The 23,160-nt window shown below is 44.0% G+C and overlaps 1 protein-coding gene across 2 annotated transcripts in view; it reads right to left on the reverse strand.

Moving 5' to 3' along the window:
* RIPOR2 (RHO family interacting cell polarization regulator 2) overlaps nt 1-23,160 on the reverse strand; it is a 274,424-nt gene that overhangs the window by 176,703 nt on the left and 74,561 nt on the right. For both annotated transcript variants that reach the window (XM_073566141.1, XM_073566140.1), the window contains exon 2: nt 2,492-2,618. In XM_073566141.1, coding sequence (XP_073422242.1) covers nt 2,492-2,618 — 127 coding nt within the window. The remainder of the gene's footprint in view (nt 1-2,491; nt 2,619-23,160) is intronic.

Consider the following 23,160-nt stretch of genomic DNA (forward strand, 5'->3'; position numbering starts at 1 on the left):
AAAACGCCATAGCTTGCCCAATTCATGACTAGCTGTAGCATAACTTACGACAGAAACATTCCTTGTCTTTCAACTGGAAAAGCTGACTAGGGTGCTACACAAAATAAGAAGTGTCAGCCTATTGTGTCGGGGTCTGGCCAGAGATAAAATTTTGAGTATTTCAGGTTCTTTGTCATACATTTAAAAAAAAAAAAAAAAAAAAAAAAAAGGACACCAATTTTCTTTAACCCCTTTCTGTCATGTGACGTACTATCCCGTCCATGTGCCCTGGGACTTAATTCCCAGGGACGGGATAGTACGTCACAGCGATCAGCGGCGCCCACGTGGTGAGCGCCGCCAATCGCGGCCGGGTGTCAGCTGATTATCACAGCTGACACCGGCACAATGTGTCAGGGGCGGTCACGGACCACCCCCGACACGTTAACCCCTTGCACACCGCGATCAAACATGATCACGGTGTACCGGGAGTTAAAGGGAAGCATCGGCAGGGAGGGGGCTCCCTCTGTGCTTCCCCGAGCCCCCCATAGCAGCGTAAAAAAAAAATTCCCTAATAAATTCATTTTTTGGAAATAAAAAAAGCCAAAACAATAAAAGTACAGATATTTGGTATCGCCGCGTCCGTAACGACCCCCCCTATAAAACTGTCCCACTAGTTAACCCCTTTAGCGAACCCCTTAAAAAATAAAAAACTAAGGAAAAAATAATGATTTATTATCGTACCGCCAAACAAAAAGTGCAATAACGCGCGATCAAAAAGACGCATATAAATATCCATGGTACCGCTGAAAACATCATCTTGTCCCGCAAAAAACGAGCTGCGATACAGCATCATCAGCAAAAAAATAAAAAAGTTATAGCTCGCAGAATAAAGCAATGCAAAAAATTATTTTTTATATAAAATTGTTTTCATTGCATAAAAGCGCCAAAATATAAAAAAAACAACATAAATGAGGTATCGCTGTAACCGTACTGACCCGAAGAATAAAAGCGCTTTATCAATTTTACCGCAGGCGGAACGGTGTAAATGCACCCCCCAAAAGAAATTCATGAAACGCTGGTTTTTGTTCATTCTGCGCCCAAAAAATCGGAATAAAAAGCGATCAAAAGATGTCATGTGCCCGAAAATGATACCAATAAAAACTTCAACTCTTCCCGCAAAAAATAAGACCTCACATGACTCGGTGGGTCAAAATAAGGAAAAATTATAGCTCTCAATATGTGGTGATGCAAAAACTATTTTTACAATAAAAAGCGTCTTTTAGCGTGTGACAGCTGCCAAAAATAAAAACCCGCTATAAATAGTAAATCAAACCCCCTTTATCACCCCCTTAGTTAGGGAAAAATAATAAAATTAAAAGAAAATGTATTTATTTCCATTTTCCCATTAGGGTTAGGGCGAGGGTTAGGGGTGTGTTGGGGTTAGGGTTGGAGTTATAATTGGGGGGTTTCCACTGTTTGGGCACATCAGGTGCTCTCCAAACGTGACATGGCGTTCGATCTGAATTCCAGCCAATTTTGCATTGAAAAAGTCAAACGGCGCTCCTTCCCTTCTGAGCTCTGTCATGCGCCCAAACAGTGGTTCCCCCCCACATATCAGGTATCAGCATACTCAGGACAAACTGCACAATAACTTTTGCAGTCCAATTTCTCCTGTTACCCTTGGTAAAATAAAAAAAATTGAACTGGAAGTATTTTTTTGTGAAAAAAAGTTAAATTTTTTTTTAAATATTCAAAAAATTCCTGTGAAGCACCTGAAGGGTTAATAAACTTCTTGAATGTGGTTTTGAGCACCTTGACGGGTGCAGTCTTTAAAATGGTGTCACTTTTGGGTATTTTCTATCATATAGACCCCTCAAAGTGCCTTCAAATGTGATGTGGTCCGTAAAAATAAAATGGTGTTGTAAAAATGAGAAATCGCTGGTCAACTTTTAACCCTTATAAATTCCTAACCAAAAAAAATTTTGGTTCCAAAATTGTGCCGATGTAAAGAAAACATGTGGGAAATGTTACTTATTAAGTTTTTTGTGTGCCGTATCTCTGTGATTTAAGGGCATAAAAATTCAAAGTAAGAAAATTGCAAAATTTTCGCCAAATTTCCGCTTTTTTCACAAATAAACGCAAGTTATTTGAATGAAATTTTACCACTAACATGAAGTACAATATGTCATGAGAAAACAATGTCAGAATCACCAGGATCCATGGAAGCGTTTCAGAGTTATTAGCTCATAAAGGGACAGTGGTCAGAATTGTAAAAATTGGCCCGGGCATTAACCTGCAAACCACCCTTGGGAGTTAAGGGGTTAATAACAAAACCGAATATAGATCCATAATTGAAAACGGACATTAAACAATTTAGCAGGTAGTCTGTAGAAAACGCTGTAGAGCAATATTCACAAGTAAGCCCCAGAAGAAAGGACAGTGTGTTCACAAGGGAGTCATAAAGTAGAAAAAGTAAACATTTTGCCTGCAGCAGTTGCGTATTGTGACTTACCTAGATCTCCTTTCTGGAATACCACTAAAACCAGCAAATGACTGACTTCGAAGAATCCCATTAGGCCCTCCTGGAGGAAATGTCTGAGAGCCTACAGACATGATGTCAGGACTTCTAAAAGATAACTCTGTAAAAGAAAAAAAAAGCAGACTTTATTTTAATGCACAGTCTGTGTAAAATGAACACAATAAGAAGTGTTCTGTGTAATCACATCTGATAAGTGATGTCTGAACCACAATGATTTAAGGCAGTGATGGCTTTCTTCATTAGGGGGGCAAATGAGTTCAAGCAGAAACACTGTTCTGATTATTACAACTAAAGGAGATGATATATATTAAGGCAGTCTTTACCAGCTATAGAAATATAGATCCAAAGAGCATCTACTACAGAAATATTGCTTTATGCAAACTTGGCCTATTACATTACCAACAAATGCCGCAACACATCAGACTCTCACCATCAGCGGAAACCTTCAAGAAGAACCTGAAGGCCCACCTGTTCCGACAAGCCTACAGCCTGCAATGCTCCTCGGTCTACTGAACCACTGCACGACCCGCTCTACCCTCTCCTACTGTATCCTCACCCATCCCTGTAGACTGTGAGCCCTCGTGGGCAGGGTCCCCTCTCCTTATGTACTTGTGTGTCCCTTGTCTTACACATGTTTATTATACTTGTCTTTATTTCCCCTTTTCACATGTAAAGTGCCATGGAATAAATGGCGCTATATAAATGCATAATAATAATAATAATAATAATAATAATAATAAAATGCGAAGCCAAAAGTTGAAAAGGAAATACGTAAAATTTGGAAATAGGTTATTCCAATTAAATGAATGATATTCATTTCATTAAAAAGCGGACACTTCACTGGATTTTTTTTTATTTAAAACAAAAGTTCCTCGTCAATTGCAGGTGCGCCACAGATTTCTTTTTCTGTGCCCCTCCATTTGAAACTTCTGCCCTAAGGTAATAAAGAATATACAGAATGCAAATTTTACCTTTACTCAACTGGATACATGTACACCACAGAACTTATCAGAGGCCATGTTCACACATTGCAAAACTGTAAAGAAGCTGCTAACAAAGAGCAGATTTTGCTGTGTTTCTATTGTGTATGCTGATAAAGTTTAATAGTTTACTGCCCCCCACCAAAAAAAAAACCATAGCAACTTCCTAAGGTTTTTTTTCACCAAAACCTGATACTTGCGGTTTTTTTTGCTGCGTTTTTGCACTCACAAACTGCTTTCTATGGGTGAAAAAAATGCTGAAAACACACTGAAAGCATTGACATGCTGCAGTTTTCAAAAACGCAGCACTTTTCAATTCAGTCAGGAAAAAGAAAACAAGGTGTGTGCATGAGATTTCTGAAATCTCAGCTTTTGCTGGTATTGTAAAACGCAGCTTAAAATTTGCAAAACAAAGCAAAAACACAAGGCTTCTACTCACTCGGCTGTGGTTTGAGTTAGACACGGGAAGTGGTTTCAGTAAAACGCCAATGCTACTTTTTTAAAACTCCACAAACTGCCCAGGATAACTAAACAAAAAACAGCCTTTTCTAGCACAGAGTGAAAAAGTAATTGGTCCATACAGCAGTGCGGTTTCGACTGCTCGAGTAAGGCTGTGTGCACACGTAGCGATTTTTAAGCGTTTTTGCCGCGATTTTCGGCGCGAAAACGCTTAAAAATCGTGTACAGAACGCACCCCATGCGTTCCTATGGCATTCCGCACATGCTGTGCTAATGCTGCGCTTTTTTCCGCGGCGGAATCGCATCGCGGAAAAAAAATCGCAGCATGCTCATTCTTTGTGCGGAATCGCAAAGAATTGCCGTGATTCCGCACCCATAGGAATGCATGAGAATCGCTTACTTCCAGCATGTGGCTATGCCCACCATTCGGGAAGTTAAGCGTCTCATGTGCGGTTGGTACCCACGGTGTGGAGGAGAGGAGACTGTCTTCCAGGCCCTGGGTACCATCCCCCTGTAAAAAAAAGGATAAAAAATAAAAAAATCGGGGTATATTTACCTTCCAGCGTCCTGCGATGCATTCCCGGCCTAAGCGTTCCCAGTAATGTCTTGCGGCAAGGTCCTGTGATGACGTGGTCTCGCGAGATCGCTATAGCAACGTGAGACTACCTCATCACAGGTCTCGCAAGGCATTAGTGGGAACGCTGAGGCCCGGGAATGCAGCGCGGGACGCCGGAAGGTAAATATACCCTGATTTTTTATTTTTTTTTTTAGCATTTTAACATTCTATCTTTTACTATTGAAGCCGCATAGGCGGCCTCAATAGTAAAAACCTGCTCACACTTGTCAAACACTATGTTTGACGAGTGTGACCAACCTGTCAATCACTTTCCAAGCGATGCTTCAAATCACTTGGAAAGTGCTTGAATATCGCACGCGAAAATCGCGGCGAAATCGCGCGGAAAAAACCACGCGATTTCTGGGAAGGAGTCCGGTTTTTAGTAAGCGTTTTAAAACGCTACGTGTGCACATAGCCTTACTGTCCAGCTCTTTAGTCTTTAGCAAAGGCAAACACCACTAGAGATCTGCACAACTCCACACACAGACGGAATAGAGTTCAGGGTGAGAAATAGGTGAGCAGTCAGTCCCACCCATCTCTCTTAACTGCTCGTAATCCTGGCACTGATAACTCTTTCTGCACTAACAGCACCAAGGCTACCAACCTTGATGATACATTTCTCCCCTCAAGGAACTGTCCAGTGGCCATCTTACCAGGCCTGGGGAGTTGGATTTCATTTTGTTTGAGTCGGAATAAGATGGACCGACTTCAGCAATATATAAATGTATTGGGTACAGTAGTTCAGTGAAGGATGTGCTGTAATTTTTCATAAGAATTAGGGAAAGTTATGAAAAGTCTTATAAAAGTCTGTTCTGCTCCTGATCTAAGGATCTCGGCTTTTAGTTGAGATGAATCTGTGCTGCACTATGTACATGCTCAGTAGTGACCAGTGCTGTGGGGTCGGAGTCAGAAATGGAGGAGTCGGAGGTTTGGCTTACTGACTTTCCTCACCTGGGCATTCAAACCACAACCGAATAACAGCGATCACACGCACACAAAAAAAGTTTGATTTAAAATTTATTTCTCTCTTCTCTGAAATGATATGATCCATTGTATCAGAGAAGAGAAAGTGGGTCACCGAGCCCCCCACGGTACCTTAGGTACTGGATCTGTCAACCCCCACCTTCTTCTGCAGAAAGAAAATGGCGGGTGCATACACAGTGCACCTGAAAAGATCTGCCTCCTTGCACCTGCCAACCGCTGGTATTTTTCTTATTGGCTGATAGCTTTTGATTACTGTGATAGGGTCTATTAGGGTGTGTGCACACGCTGCGGATTCTGCTGCGGATTGATCCGCGCGGATTTTGCAAAATCCGCAGGTCAAAAGACCTGCGGTTTATCTGCGGATTAGCCTGCGGTTTTGCCCTGCGGTTTATCACCTCTACAATGGAGGAGATGGTAAACCGCAGTGGAATCCGCAGAAAGAATTGACATGTCAATTCTTTCTGCGGATTAGAAACCGCAGCAAATCCGCGCAGAAAAATCCGCACCGTCTGCACTGCGGTTTTCATTTCCCATAGGATGTTATGGTACTGTACACCGCAGCAGAAACTGCTGTGGATCCGCAGGGCCAAAACCGCTGCGGATCCGCAGCAGAATCCGCAGCGTGTGCACACACCCTTACAGTGATCTAACACCCCCAATATTTGGAAATACGGCAGTACTTCGGCTGTGCCTCTCTCCTCGTAGTTGTTATGGGAGAGAAGAGAGAAACACTACATTCAAGTGCTGCCCTGTCAATGAAGAAAATGTAAAAGGAAAATCAAATTTCTACCTGTCTGTAAATCCCCTAAGCCTTATTGATCACATCCTTCTCTGTCATCCCCCTTGTCAGATTAATTCCTTGCAGTTAGGTTTACGCTGTTCGGTATTTTCAAAAGTTGAAAAAAAAAAAAAAAAAATTGTGTGTGTGTTCGATTCGGTTTAGGGTTAGTAGTGTTAGATTATGTTTATTTTTTTGTTAGGCAAGCGTATAAAATAAAGCAATGGCTCACAGAACATTCAGCGCTGAGCAAGTGTACAGCCTGCTTTGCTCCTCTGAACCAGTGCAGTTTTCAACAAGTGCCGACGGCTCTTCCTCCACAGGATCAGACGGCCCCGATGGTAGCGGAGTCGGTCATCACTGCTGAAGCTTCAGAGGCAGGACCAAGTATCACAGTCGAACCATCGCTGTTGAATCACAAAAGTGCATTTTCCCGTCAAATTTCCCCTTTTTTAGCAGCCTTGATATAAAATTAGATGACACCAATTTTTTTCCCCTTTAATTTTTTAAAAATTTTCATTACCCTAGAAGTCCTACAATGGATTGCCCATGAAACCAATTTAAATGCCTGATTATACACTTCTCAATAACCTACTGCCTTTCATGGATCCCCACAAATGTCCTTGAAATAAAAAAAAAAAAAAAAAACACTTTAGAGACTCACCTCGAACATGGGATTAGTAAAAAACAAAAAAAACCACACACACCACTCCTCTCCTACTGGGCAACAAAATCTGTCAGCAGCTGTCATGTCCCAAGCCCATTATGAAGCCCTAATGAGATTCTTCCATTAAAGTGATAATTCCCAAGCTCCCCCCAAGAACTGACCCCAAGAGCGACCACGTAAACAAATTTCGCTCCTACATCATTAATTTCTGAATTCATATACCCCAGTGCAAAATGTGGCGAACAGTCCTTGATGAGTTTCAAGGGAATCCTGTCATACCACCAATTCATACCCTCCCAGCGAGCCAAATACGACATCCAACTGAATTGTCTGGGAGCTAGACACCCTTTCTTCATCGAGGGTACCACGTGTATACCGACGACTATTACACAAGTATCACCTTATACCAATCTCTCCATGTTGCAAATACAGGGGCCTATGGGACAGTCAGGAAAAACACAGTGGGGTTGCAGTCACAGTTGGGGAGTCATTCTTATTTGCAAGCAACCAACATCTTGCAGTGAAGTGAAATGACAGGAAGCACGTGTACATGCATGTGGACACCACTGAGACGATCAGATACAGGGGCGCCACAAGGGACAAACAAACCACTCTGCCTCACAGATTACAATAAATTCATGGGTGGCGTTAACCTGTCATACCAGGCGCTTCAACCATACCCAGTAAAGTGCAAGATCAGGGCCTGGTATACAAAGTGATGAAAGACTGGAGGACAAGAAGTACAAGTGCAAAGTATTTTTAATACAAGTGTTTAAACACAAAAATATCATACAAAGGACGTTGATACAAAAGTTAAAAGATAAGCAAATGAGGAGAGAGCACCAACCATGGTAATCCCATCATATACAGTGGGTACGAAAAGTATTCAGACCCCTTAAAATGTTTCACTTTTTTTTAGTTTACCAAATGGCTTCAATGATCATTTTTTCTCATTAATGTACTCTCTGCACCCCATCTTGACTGAAAAAAAATCAGAAATGTAAAAATAGCCCGTTTAATATTTCTCTGGCTACAGCCACGATGAGTAAATCTCTGTTTTAAAGTCCAGGGCCTGGCACTCGAATCTGTCATTAATGGAACAGATCCGCCTCATCCATAGGAACTGTCCAACCGGCACGGCCCTAATGGTGGCTGGATTGTGATCTGAAGTAGCATGGATTAGCGCATTGACAGAGGTCGGCTTTCTGTACACATCAGTCTGTATGGAGAGATCAGGATCAATCCTCAGAGTGATGTCCAGGAAGTCGACCTCTGCAATGCTATATGAATAAATAAGTCTGACGTTACAGGTATTGTTAAGTGAATCCACGAATGCTTCCAGCTGATGCACTATCCCACGACAAAAAAACAAAAACATAATGACATCAATATTCCTTAGCCAGCGCAGCACATGCTCGGCAGCCCACGCTTCAAGGAAGAGATTGGCGTTTGAGGGCGCGCTGTCCGCACTCATGGCCTTGCCACGTTACTGTAGATAAAAGTGATTCTTGAAGACAAAGAAATTATGGGTGAGGAAAAAGCGCAGCAGCGACAGGAGATCACCCACAGGACCGTCCAGGCCAGAGGTCCCCAAGAAGATGCGGACCGCATCCAGGTCCTGTGGTTATGATCAATGCACGTGTACAATGTCTCAACGTCTTCAGTGACTAGTAGGGTGTCCTCATCCACAAATGGTATAAATAGGTAGCAATCTATCTAAACCAAATTGCTACATACAACATTTTTGTCCTGTACAAAAAACCCAAGGAGCACTCAGTTTTCTCCAGTTTCAGGAGAATATTGTGTGTGTCTCATATCTGACTCGATGGCACAGGAGGAAGCCTTAGAGTCGAAGGAGGTCCAGAAACTTGCAGAGTGCCATTTTCTTTGATCCGTCTCCACCACTCCCACCCAGAAAAGTATCCTCAGAAGAGATGCCGGGTTTGTAGGTAGCACGGTAGAAGGAGTGATTCCTGACACTATTGCCACATGTGCCCATCCCACCAGGCCTTTGTATCTCCCCCAGTTTTGAGACTTACCAGACATCTTACAATTAGTTTTTTTTTTCAAATTTATATTTTCTGCTTAGAGGCCCCCATTAGAGTAATTTTCATGTTACCAGTAAGAGAATATTTTCATCAGTAGATCACATCTTACCCCATTTTCACAATTAATTACATGCCTTAATCAAATCACATACCAAACTATTATTCAGACAAGTTCTCCTCCATATGCCCACGTTATTAAATTCACTGACTGATTATAAACTCAATATCTCTAAGAAATATCACCAATAATTCACTGTCTAATCCAATTGGAGTAAAATATAGAAATATAAAACCCAACTTTTAATATTTAAAATAGATAAATACACATTACAACAAACATCAATACAAAAATTCTCTCAGTACACAGTCTATTGCTGTAACAAGGTATTATTTGGGAATAAGTCTATTAAATGGCTATTACGGTATATTAATTTTCTAAGCTCAATAACCCTTGTCAAATATAACCCTTTATTGACATTAAGGACACTCCAAATCTCCAATCAAAAAACTAGAATATACTATCCTTAACCCCTTTACCCCTAAAGGTGGTTTGAACGTTAATGACCAGGCCAATTTTTAGTAACTCTGGAATGCTTCAACAGATCCCGGTGATTCTGAGACAGTTTTTTTTTTCTTTTACTACATTTTGTACTTCATGATAGTGGTAACATTTCTTTGATAAAACTTGCGTTTGAGAAAAAAAACAGAAATTTGGAGAAAATTTCACAATTTTGAATTTTCATGCCCTTAACTCACAGGCATATATCACACAAACTACTTAATAAAGTAACATTTCCCACATGTTTACGTTACATAAGCACAATTTTTGAACCAACATTTTTTGTTAGGATGTTATAAGGGATAAAAGTTGACCAGCGATTTTTCATTTTTCCAACAAAATTTACAAAACCACATCACATTTGAAGTCACTTTGAGGGAGACTATATGACAAATACCCAAAAGTGACACCATTCTAAAAACTGCACCCCTCAAGGTACTCAAAACCACATTCAATATCACATTCAAGAAATTAATTAACCCTTCAGGTGCGTCACATTTTTGGAATGTGGAAAAAAAAAAAAAAAAAAGAACCTTTGTTCACAAAAAATTTACCGTACTTCAGATCCAATTTTTTTTATATTAATTTGACAAGGGTAACAGGAAAAAATGAACCCCAAAATGTGTTGTGTAATTTCTCCTGAGAATTCAGATACCCCATATGTGGGAGAAAACCACTGTTTGGCCGCACGGCAAGACTCGGAAGGGAACAAGCTCCATTTGACTTTGTGAATGTAAAATTTCTTGGAATCATTAGCAGATGTCATGTCCCACTTGGAGAGCCCCTTATGTGCCTAAACAGTGGAAACCCCCAACAAGTGACCCCATTTTGGAAACTAGACTCCTCATGGAATGTATTTAGATATGTGGTGAGTACCTTTAACCCCCAGATGCTTCACAGAAGTTTATAACGTAGAGCTGTGAAAATAATAAAAATCACAAAAAATGCTATTTAAGCCCCAAATTTTGCATTTTCATAAGGGTAACAGGAGAAATTGCACCATACAATTTGTTGTACAATTTCTCCTGAGTACACCAACACCACATATGTGGGGGGGGGTTACTACTTTTGAGGGACAGTGCAAAGCTCACAAGAGAAGAGGCGCCATATTATAGTTCAGATTTTGCTGGAATGGACTGAGGGTGCCATGTCACATTGGCAGAGGCCCCTGAGGTGCAAGAACAGCAGAAACCCCCTATATGTGAACTTATTTTATAAACTACACTCCCTAATTAATTCATCTAGGGGGTGCAGTGATCAGATTGACACTACATGTGCCTCACAGAATTTCCTACCATTGAGCGGTGAAAGAAGAATACCGTAATTACATTTCTAAATCTAAAATGTTTTAGCTTCTAGTTTTTAATTTTTCTAAGGGTTAATAAGAAAAAAAATGAACCTCAGTTTGTTGTAAAAAAATTTCCTGAGTGCGATAATCCCTATATGTAATCGGGAAATATTTTTCAGGCACAGTACAAACCTCAGAAGGCAAGGAGCGCCAGATTTTACTGTTATGGTTTAAAAGTGCCATGACCTAATGGGAGAGCCCATGAGGTGTCAGAACAGCAGAAACCCCCATAAGTGACAACATTATACAAAATACACCTATCAATGAATTCATTTAGGAGTGTAGTGATCATATACTGACCTCATGGGTGTTTTACAAAATGTTATACCATTGGGCAGTGAAGCCCCAGATTTTACATTTTCACATGAGAACTTGGTAAAAATGGCACCAGAATTTGTCCCACAATTGCTACTGAATGTGGAAATACCCCATATGTGGCTGTACAGTACTGCTTTGCCATACACAGATACTCGGGAGGAACGGAGCGGTATTTGCCTCCGGAAATACAGATTTTCCTAGAACTGATTGCGGACTCCATATACAGAACCCCCAATTGCTAGAAGAGCAGAATCCCCCCTCAAGTGACCCCATTTTGGAAATTATACCCCTTGGGGAATTTATCTACAGGTGTAATGACGATTAGGACTACTGGGTATTTTTTAGAAACAAGCAGCAATGAATGTTGCAGAGTGAAAATTGCAAACTGCCGTTGCAGTCACCAGTACATTATGCCAAGCGTGCCACTGGAGGCATGCACCCTTAAGTTAGGCGGGCGCTCATCGCTTCAGAAATGCCAAACGTGGACACTATATGTGGTTTAGGTACACTGTAGGGCTCAGAAGGGAGGGGAGCATATGGATTTGGGAGAAAAGAATTTGCTGAATTTCACATTTCGAGAGCCTTTGTACTACCAGTAACGTAGAAGCCCCCTATATTTCCGTTAACAGATGATACCTTAGCCAAGACTTGCTTTTTTTTGTGGATTGAGATGAAGCTTTTATTGGGAAGATTTTACATAATGTTTGGGATCACATTTATCCGGCCGCTCTACGTTGACCACTTACTTTGGTGTTTCCATCTAAATCTCTGAGTGACGTGATTGCGATGAAACCTCTGAGGGATCCATTCACTATTATGAGGCAGCAGAGTTACTCTGGACTCCGTCTGGACTCTGTTCAGCGGTGTCCTTTTCAGAAGTCCACAAAGCTATGGCCGACGGCACTAATGAAATCCTAAAAATCACAGGTCAAACTGCATCCACAGTGCATCCACCTGCCTCATTATAGGGAATCTTCCGCCAGAGGTTCCATCAGAATCACGTATTTCTGAGATCTAAACGAAACCCCAGTGCAAGCGCTCAGTGCAGAATGAATGTGCGCCGAGCCCTACTGCGATCTTTGAAGGCAGAATGAAAAAACAAAAACAAAATAGCAGGGGAAGAATTGGTTTTATTTTTTACGCTGCTCCTCGTGCGGTATTAGTGATTAGGCGACTTTATTCTTTGGGTCGGTGCGATTACAGCAATACCAGATTTATATCAGATTTTTATGTTTGGCTGCATTAGTTTTTGCATTATCACATTTTGAGAGATATCATTTTCCCATATTTTGCTCACAGAGCAGAGTCAAGGGAAGGCTTGTTTTATGCGTAACTATTTGACGTTTTTATTGGTACCATTTTCGGGTACATGACTTTTTTTGATTACTTTCTAGTCAGATTTTTGTGAGGTAGAATGATCAAAAAACAGCAATTCGGTTTTTTTTTTTGGGGGGGGGGTCAGATTTACAATTAATTTCTTTGTAACGAAACGCGCGTTGGGGCTGCGTATTCCGGGTTTCTTTTGGAGAGGCACTATGGGTAAGAGTTGCGTTTTTGTTACTTTGTAATTGTTATCATTCATGGCTGTTATTGGTGCCTTATTTCGGCTACTGGGATTTTGTATGATCACACTGTGCGGTCACAATTACTATGGTGTGATAAACTTTGGCTGTATATGCACTTTATTAAGGACCTTTAGTGGTCTAAATGACTTGTTTACAGATTGCTATTTGCACTTGTTTGCTGCAGTCATGATGTATTTTGTTTAGATGGATTAGTGCTGCCACTGTCCACCTCTATATACATGTTATGTAAGGCCCCCGGATTTACATATTCAATTGCTTGTTTATATCCCTCTTTTTTATGTACTCCTTATCCTTGTATTTGTATACTTATGTGATGATAGTCATAATAAAATATTGAATTTATCATTTTTTGGATGTACACTTTTTCTGTATATCAGTAATTAGTAAGTGTTCCAGGTTGCTATTCTTTTTTGGTCCCTTTATAATAAATTTTTGAGGATCATTCATGATGCACGAATAATGTATTCCATTCTAATTTGTATACGTCATATATAAAAAAGGTCTGCACAAGAAATAGCGGAATATCTTTTATCTGTACAGTGATATGAATCTAGCTGTGCCTCATGATAAATTGTGAATGTTTCACCACATCTGAGAAGGTGTGCAATGACTGGGCACGAGAGACAGTACAACGTTTTACACAGGTTGCAGGCTTGAATTGACTACCTCACAGTAAAAAGGGCAAGTTGTCATACATTTTGGTTAACCTGACAGATTATATATTACTAGCTGAAGAGCTTGGCGCTGCCTGGGCATAGTAACTAACTACGGTTAGTTATAACAAATTATAATGATTATATCTATATAAAGCTGAGTGTATAGCCCTGCCCACTCCGCATAGCCTCATTCACTATAATATCCCACATCATTCCGTCAGCCAGAGCCACCGGACTACTACCCATAATATCCCACATCATCCCGTCAGCCAGAGCCACCGGATTACTACCACTAATATCCCACATCATGCCGTCAGAGACACCGGACTACTACCCCTAATATTCCACATCATCCCGTCAGCCAGAGCCACCGGACTAATACACCTAATTGCCCACATCCTAACTTCCATACCGGGTATCCATTTAAGAGAGAAGATGTGCCTATAGGATGAAGGATGTGTGATGGGGATATGGGCAGGGAGGGGGTGATTCATTTCTGTCATGTGCTCTGCTCCTTTCTGGGAGGCAGACAATGGCTGGGAGCTCATGTTCCCGGGGATATTAGATTTTTCCCAACATGGCAGTGTCTGCTGAGGTGTTGTCGTGGAGTGAGAAATCTATTGCTCATAGCAACCAATCACAGCTCAGCTTCTTTGCTTAGTGATTGTTTGCAAGGAAAACTATTGCTCAAAGCAACCAATCACAGCTCAGCTTCTTTTAAACAGCTCTGGTGAAATGAAAGATGCTTTGTGATTGGTTGGTGATACACACATATATATATATACACACACACATTGGGGAAAAAAAGTATTTAGTCAGTCAGCAATAGTGCAAGTTCCACCACTTAAAAAGATGAGAGGCGTCTGTAATTTACATCATAGGTAGACCTCAACTATGGGAGACAAACTGAGAAAAAAAAATCCAGAAAATCACATTGTCTGTTTTGTTTTCATTTTATTTGCATATTATGGTGGAAAATAAGTATTTGGTCAGAAACAAGATTTCATCTCAATACTTTGTGATATATCCTTTGTTGGCAATGACAGAGGTCAAAAGTTTTCTGTAAGTCTTCACAAGGTTGCCACACACTGTTGTTGGTATGTTGGCCCATTCCTCCATGCAGATCTCCTCTAGAGCAGTGATGTTTTTGGCTTTTCGCTTGGCAACACGGACTTTCAACTCCCTCCAAAGGTTTTCTATAAGGTTGAGATCTGGAGACTGGCTAGGCCACTCCAGGACTTTGAAATGCTTATTACGAAGCCACTCCTTCGTTGCCCTGGCGGTGTGCTTTGGATCATTGTCATGTTGAAATATCCAGCCACGTTTCATATTCAATGCCCTTGCTGATGGAAGGAGGTTTGCACTCAAAATCTCATGATACATGGCCCCATTCATTCTTTCATGTACCCGGATCAGTCGTCCTGGCCCCTTTGCAAAGAAACAGCCCCAAAGCATGATGTTTCCACCACCATGCTTTACAGTAGGTATGGTGTTTGATGGATGCAACTCAGTATTCTTTTTCCTCCAAACACGACAAGTTGTGTTTCTACCAAACAGTTCCAGTTTGGTTTCATCAGACCATAGGACATTCTCCCAAAACTCCTCTGGATCATCCAAATGCTCTCTAGCAAACTTCAGACGGGCCCGGACATGTACAGGCTTAAGCAGTGGGACACGTCTGGCACTGCAGGATCTGAGTCCATGGTGGCGTAGTGTGTTACTTATGGTAGGCCTTGTTACATTGGTCCCAGCTCTCTGCAGTTCATTCACTTGGTCCCCCCGCGTGGTTCTGGGATTTTTGCTCACCGTTCTTGTGATCATTCTGACCCCACGGGGTGGGATTTTGCGTGGAGCACCAGATCGAGGGAGATTATCAGTGGTCTTGTATGTCTTCCATTTTCTAATTATTGCTCCCACAGTTGATTTCTTCACTCCAAGCTGGTTGGCTATTGCAGATTCAGTCTTCCCAGCCTGGTGCAGGGCTACAATTTTGTTTCTGGTGTCCTTTGACAGCTCTTTGGTCTTCACCATAGTGGAGTTTGGAGTCAGACTGTTTGAGGGTGTGCACAGGTGTCTTTTTATACTGATAACAAGTTTAAACAGGTGCCATTACTACAGGTAATGAGTTGAGGAAAGAGGAGACTCTTAAAGAAGAAGTTACAGGTCTGTGAGAGCCAGAAATCTTAATTGCTTGTTTCTGACCAAATACTTATTTTCCACCATAATATGCAAATAAAATGAAAAAAAAAACAGACAATGTGATTTTCTGGATTTTTTTTTCTCAGTTTGTCTTCCATAGTTGAGGTCTACTTATGATGTAAATTACAGACGCCTCTCATCTTTTTAAGTGGTGGAACTTGCACTATTGCTGACTGACTAAATACTTTTTTGCCCCACTGTATATATAGATAGATAGATAGATGCCTCCTTTGCAGAGGAAGTGACCGTGCAGCTACCACTATCCTATGTAATAACGATTACCATACTGATGAGACCTATGGAATGAATAGTGGTTACCAACCAACAAAGAATTGTGTCAAAGTAATAATTTTAGGCAGATAAAACACTCAAATAAATAAGTTTACAGTAAGCTATGCGTTTTGAGATCCCGAATGAAGCCAGAATGACCAATTGAAGCCAATGTAAACATGGAAAATCCCTCCTGTACTGTTGGGATTGGACATCTAGCTCAACCATGAAAACGTGACAGCTTCTATGGAATATAATACAAGGTGGAAGATCGAACTAATGCACAATTAGATTCTGTAGTTACTCAGGGGTGTACATGGAAATCATGGCGCCCCATAGTGAAAACGTGTCATGGATACATCTCAACTTTTAAAACATAGGGATAAGAATATATATTGTAGTACTAACACAAAGTGTTCCCCTGATGAAGCAATTTGGTGTTCCACCCATTATTATGCCCCTTTTATGGACCCCAAACAGTATAAAGCCCAGACAAAATGCACCACACACACACACATAGTGAATTGGTCATCAAAATTTTCCCCACAGCACTTCCTGCACACACACAGTACAGTGACCGCACAGTACCCCCAAGGCAGTATGATGCCCGCACAGTTCACACACACACACACACACACACACACACACACTAATGCCTCCATAGTGACCCCCACACCCTCAGTATGAAGTCCCAACTGTGACCACATTCATACATTGATGCCTGCCCCACAATATAATGTTCTTAAAATGACCTCCAATAATGCCCTACAGCATGATAAGACCATTCCCCCACACAGTATGATGCTAAGACACAGTAGGATGCCCCCACAGTAGTACTGATGGACAAAATAATGATACTTCTACAATTAGCGACATATGCCCAGATTCACTGATACGCAGCTCGGTCTGTGCTGTGTGCAGCCTGAGGATACATGCAGCAGACGTGATCTACTGAGGTCATTGTGCATGCTGCACCGAAAACCAGACAGACTAGGATGTCCTCACAGCCCCCTCAAGCACACATTATGATGCACCCACACCATGATATCTCCATAGTTCCCCCCCCATACACGGACTGAGTCCACACAGAAGTATTGATTGAAAAACAAAACAGCTGTTCGACAACGGCGCTCCCCCATATGCAAGAGCTCCATAGCGGTCTTTATTAGTGGGGCACTCCACAGCAGCTGCTCAACATCTTCTGTAAATGAATCCTAAATATAAAAAAAGAACAACTCCGGTTATATTTATATATATATATTACATATACATACATACATACACACACATTACACACACAACCCGCGCAGAACACGTGCTGCAATTTGTTGAGGTCGCCGCATCATCAAAACGACGAATGCAGACGCATCCGCATACATCCGCATGGCCTGCGTACCCAATGTTAAAAGATAGGTACGCAGACCACATGCAGACTAAGGCTACTTTCAGACTTCAGTTTTTTTAAATCCGGCGGGCTGCGGCGAAAAGTTGTCAAACCTGATCCGGTAGAAGTCACAGCCCGCCGGATCATCTGTTGAGGCTGGAGACGGTGCAGGAGAGAGAGAGGGTGAGAGAGTCTTCTGGCATGCGCAGTGGAAAAAAGTGGTCCGGCGCTGTCAAAACACATTGCCGGGAACGTTTTTTGCAGACGCCGGACAGGCATTTTTTGCCGTATCCGGCAAAAGCCGGACACGCCGCATGGCCATCAGGCGCAATGCGGTGATAATGCTAGTCTATGGGAAAAAAGCCGTATCCGGTGGCAACCGGCTTTTACATTTTTCGCCGCATCGCACCTGATGCTTAAAAACTGATGTGTGAAAGTAGCCTTAGGCGGAACTGACCGGAGCAGGTGCGGCAGTGGGCGGAGCTTTACGGAGGAACTACACAGCCCTCCGCAGCTCTGCTGAACGCTAGTGTGAAACTAACCTTACCTCCCCACCTCACCCAGGTAACAGTTATGGTGGAGGAGTGGGTCTTCTTTCAACCAACTGCACCTTCAACCCCATCCCACCTCTACCCTTCCTTATTCTCCCTTCTTTCGGAGTGGACTCTGTCCATATCTATTCTCCTTCCAACTTGCCATCACATATCGACATCAGGGCCTGGTCACTGCCTTTATTGACCAATTCTCCACCTAGCTTCTTCACTTTCGCTTTTGACATTTCCACCATCATGGGAGACTTCAACAATCCTACTGACACCTTTCAGTCAGCAGCCTCCAAACGCCTCTTGCTTACTTCATCGTTTGCACTTATTCAGTGGTTCTCCTCAGTCAACCACACAGACTGGCATACATTAGAACTCCTTCACCAGTCTATGCTCCCCATCTAACCTCACAACCTTCCCTCTCCACCTTTTTGACAACCATCTAGTTACTTTCTCATCCCTGTACTCCTCACATGTCTCCCATGTCCAGAGACTAGCACCCCCCCTGCAGAAACCTCGCACATCTAGACACCCACACACTAACATTCTACCCCTGACATCCATATCTTCAATCCATGACACAGACAGTGCCACTGCTTTCTACAATGCTACTCTCACATCAGCTTTTGACGCGGTCACCCCTCTTGTGCATGGCAGAGTGCGACAAATCAAGGGACAACCCTGGCACAATAACCTCACTAAAAAGCTTCGGCAAGTGTCCAGGGTTGTAGAGCGGTGTTAGAAGAAAACAATCGCAAGATGACTTCACAGCTTTTAAACAAGCAACACTCGCATTCAAATCAGCATTCACCTCTGCTTTTTTATCCTACAAAACCAAACAGTTATTCAACACTTTTACCTCCCTCCTCTGCCCACCACTACACCCTCTGACCTCCATCATCTCTGCTGAGGACTTTGGTCAATCTTATTTTTGAAGTGTTGTGGCAAACAAGGCAAGTCTTCACTATTCATCTACCACAACCACTTTGTACACCAGATCAATTCCTTTCCCCTCCATAAACTCCCTCTCCAACATCACTAAAGGAGAGCTTACTCATCTTCTCTCCAAATCAAACCTCACCACTTAACCCAAACCCTATCCCACTTCCTCCCCAACCTCACCACCGCACTCATCCCATCTCTTCAACCTATCATTTAATTCTGGTACATTTACTTCTGCTTTGAAACATGCCACAATCAAGTCTATCCTCAAAAAAGCCATCCCTTGACCTGATCGCTATGTCCAGCTATCGCAACATATCGCTGCTCCTATTCGCTTTCAAACTCCTTGAGCAGTACGTCCATACCGAACTTTCCGCGAACCAGTCATCTAATTTGCTCATCCACAATCTACAATCTGGCTTCCTACCCCATCATGCCACTGAAACTGGCCTGCGCAAAACTACTAATGACTTACTTACAGTCAAAGCTAACAGATACTTCTCTATATCCTTTCTAGACATGTCCTCTGGCTTTGACACAGTTGAGCACTGCCTCCTTCTACAGATCACCTTCCTTAGGTGTCAAATACCGTGGTCTATCCTGGATCTCCTCACACCTTTCCAACTACACATTCAACATCCCCCCACAATACCTCCTCACCCCTCCATCTATGTATTGGAGTTCCTCAAGGCTCTGTCCTGGGATCCCTCTTCTCCACCTATACCCTTGGCTTGGGTGCAATTTAAAGACCCATGGCTTCCAGAACCACCTATATGCTGATGACAGATCTACCTCTCTAGTCCAGACGTCATCTCTCTGCTGTCCAGAATCCCGGAGTGTCTATCAGCCATATCCTCCTTATCCTCTTGTTTCCTCTGTGGCCTACCTGCTAATACTCTCTCACCTCTCTAGTCTGTCCTTCACTCTGCTGCCTAATTCATTTCTCTCTTCGATACTCCTCCGCTTCTCCCCACTGAAAATCCTTTCATTAGCTCCCAATACCACAGCATACCCAGTTCAAACTACTAACACTGACCTACAAATCCATCCATAACCTCTCTCTACTGTATATTTCCAAACTAATGTCCCAATATCTTCCCTCATGTAATCTCCAGTCCTTCCAAGCCAAGATCTTCTCTTATCTACACTTAATTCCTAAAGGTACTGTCACACTTAGCGATGTACCAGCGATCCCGACCAGCGATATGACGCGGTCAGGATCGCTGGTACATCGCTAAGTGGTCGCTAGTGAGCTGCCACACAGGCAGATCTCACCAGTGACATCGCTGGGGACGGGGGTCGCTACTTACCTGTCACACCAGGCGATCCTGCGTCCTCCCGCCCGGCTCCACGCGTCGCTCGTCTCTCCACAGGAAGCGCCGCAGGAAGCTGACGAGAAACAGTCCAGCCTGTTCTTGCGCGATCAGCGATAACCAGCGGGGGAGCGGGTTGTAGGTAAGTATCAGACATAGCGATATCGCTAGCAATATCGCTATACCGTCACAAGTTATAGCGATATTGCTAGCGATATCTCTTAGTGTGACATGCCCTTAACCCAATCGCCTCCAAGACGTCTCCCGAATACCCCCTATTATCTGGAATTCTGTGCCCTAACAAATCCGATTATCCACCACATTTGGATTCTTCAGATGGAACGTGATAACCCGTCTCTTAAAGAAAGCTTACACTGAGAACCATTGAAGAGTGAAGGTGAAAAGGAAAAGGACAGCTTTCTTCAGGCAGAGCCACTGGATCAGACATGGATGCAGACTGAGCCCAACCCTGTTCAATATCTACATAAATGGACAGGCTGCATCTCTGGAATCCTCTTCCGCCCCACGCCTAGGTCTGTACGACCAAGAGGCGAAGTTCTTGCTGTAGGCAGATAACCTCCCCTAAACCAGGAGTCTCAAAGCAAGCAGCAGAAACACTGAGAAGAAAAGCGTGCAGAACCTTCCACTTCATCAGAAGACAACTGTACCACCTCAAACCACGGGTAAGAGTCTGGCTTAAGATATTTGACTGCGCAAATCACTCCTATACTGCTGTAAGGCAGCAAGGTATGGGACCCAGTGATATACCCAGAGAAAACAAAGTGTGATTTCAGCCCAATTGAAGTCTTCCACCTGGAGTTCTGCAAAGATCTCCTCTAGGTTCATCGCAGCATCTCAAATATAGCCTGTCAGGCAGAGCCGGGCCGATTACCCATATGGCCTACTATACACAAGATGGCGCTATCACACCAGGCGCAAATACAGAGCAGCAACCCCAGCTCCTACCATCATAAGAAGATGGGAGGTGCCGAACCAAGAACAGCGACACCCTCGAGACTGGATCGACCAGCAGTCAAGTATTAGGAGTTATTTTCTCTTACAGATTGGGTTGGGGGCCTATATACAGCATTTAGAATGCTGTATATCAGCCTTGAAAGGTGGCAGTCATATCACACATCGGCCAAACCTGGTGACAGGCTCCCTTTAACAAAGCACAAAAATGTACCAATAAAAGTGCCCACCACCCGTGCGTAGAACAGGTTCAATAGCTAGCATGTATGTGTAAAATATATTTACACTAGAGGTATGCCCGATGCTATTGCATCGGGAGGGAAATGTGTGTGAGTGCGCGCGCATGTGAGTACGTGTGTGTGTGTGTGTGAGTGCGCGCGCATGTGAGTACGTGTGTGTGTGTGAGTGCGCGCGCGCATGTGAGTACGTGTGTGTGAGTGCGCGCGCATGTGAGTACGTGTGTGTGTGTGTGAGTGCGCGCATGTGAGTACGTGTGTGTGTGAGTGCGCGCGCGCGCATGTGAGTACGTGTGTGTGTGAGTGCGCGCGCGCGCATGTGAGTACGTGTGTGTGTGAGTGCGCGCGCGCGCATGTGAGTACGTGTGTGTGTGAGTGCGCGCGCGCGCATGTGAGTACGTGTGTGTGTGTGTGAGTGCGCGCGCGCATGTGAGTACGTGTGTGTGTGTGAGTGCGCGCGCGCGCGCGCATGTGAGTACGTGTGTGTGAGTGCGCGCGCGTGCGCGCATGTGAGTACGTGTGTGTGTGTGAGTGCGCGCGCGCGCGCGCATGTGAGTACGTGTGTGTGTGTGTGAGTGCGCGCGCGCATGTGAGTACGTGTGTGAGTGCGCGCGCGCATGTGAGTACGTGTGTGAGTGCGCGCGCGCGCATGTGAGTACCTGTGTGTGTGTGAGTGCGCTCGCGCATGTGAGTACCTGTGTGTGTGTGAGTGCGCTCGCGCATGTGAGTACCTGTGTGTGAGTGCGCGCGCATGTGAGTACGTGTGAGTGAGTGCGCGCGCATGTGAGTACGTGTGTGTGTGTGTGTGTGAGCGCGCATGTGAGTACGTGTGTGTGTGTGAGTGCGCGTGCATGTGAGTACGTGTGTGTGTGTGTGTGTGAGTGCGCGCGCATGTGAGTACGTGTGTGTGTGAGTGCGCGCGCATGCGAGTACGTGTGTGTGTGAGTGTGTGTGAGTGCGCGCGCGCATGTGAGTACGTGCGTGAGTACATGTGAGTGCGCTCGCGCATGTGAGTACGTGTGTGTGTGAGTGCGTGCGCGCATGTGAGTACGTGTGTGTGTGAGTGTGCGCGCGCGCATGTGAGTACGTGTGTGTGTGTGTGTGAGTGCGCGCGCGCATGTGAGTACGTGTGTGTGTGAGTGCGCGCGCGCATGTGAGTACGTGTGTGTGTGAGTGCGCGCGCGCATGTGAGTACGTGTGTGTGTGAGTGCGCGCGCGCATGTGAGTACGTGTGTGTGTGTGTGTGAGTGCGCGCGCGCATGTGAGTACGTGTGTGTGTGTGTGAGTGCGCGCGCGCATGTGAGTACGTGTGTGTGTGTGAGTGCGCGCACATGTGAGTACGTGTGTGAGTGTGCGCGCACATGTGAGTACGTGTGTGTGTGAGAGCGCGCGCGCATGTGAGTACGTGTGTGTGTGTGTGAGTGCGCGCGCGCGCATGTGAGTACGTGTGTGTGTGTGAGTGCGCGCGCGCATGTGAGTACGTGTGTGTGTGTGAGTGCGCGCGCGCATGTGAGTACGTGTGTGTGTGTGAGTGCGCGCGCGCATGTGAGTACGTGTGTGTGTGTGTGAGTGCGCGCGCGCATGTGAGTACCTGTGTGTGTGTGTGAGTGCGCTCGCGCGCATGTGAGTACCTGTGTGTGTGTGAGAGTGCGCTCGCGCATGTGAGTACCTGTGTGAGTGCGCGCGCATGTGAGTACGTGTGTGTGTGTGTGAGTGCGCGCGCGCATGTGAGTACGTGTGTGTGTGTGTGAGTGCGCGTGCATGTGAGTACGTGTGTGTGCGCGC

This window comes from Dendrobates tinctorius, unplaced genomic scaffold, assembly GCF_039654945.1.
Source record: "Dendrobates tinctorius isolate UK_male_01 unplaced genomic scaffold, ASM3965494v1 ptg000004l, whole genome shotgun sequence".
Taxonomy (NCBI): domain Eukaryota; kingdom Metazoa; phylum Chordata; class Amphibia; order Anura; family Dendrobatidae; genus Dendrobates; species Dendrobates tinctorius.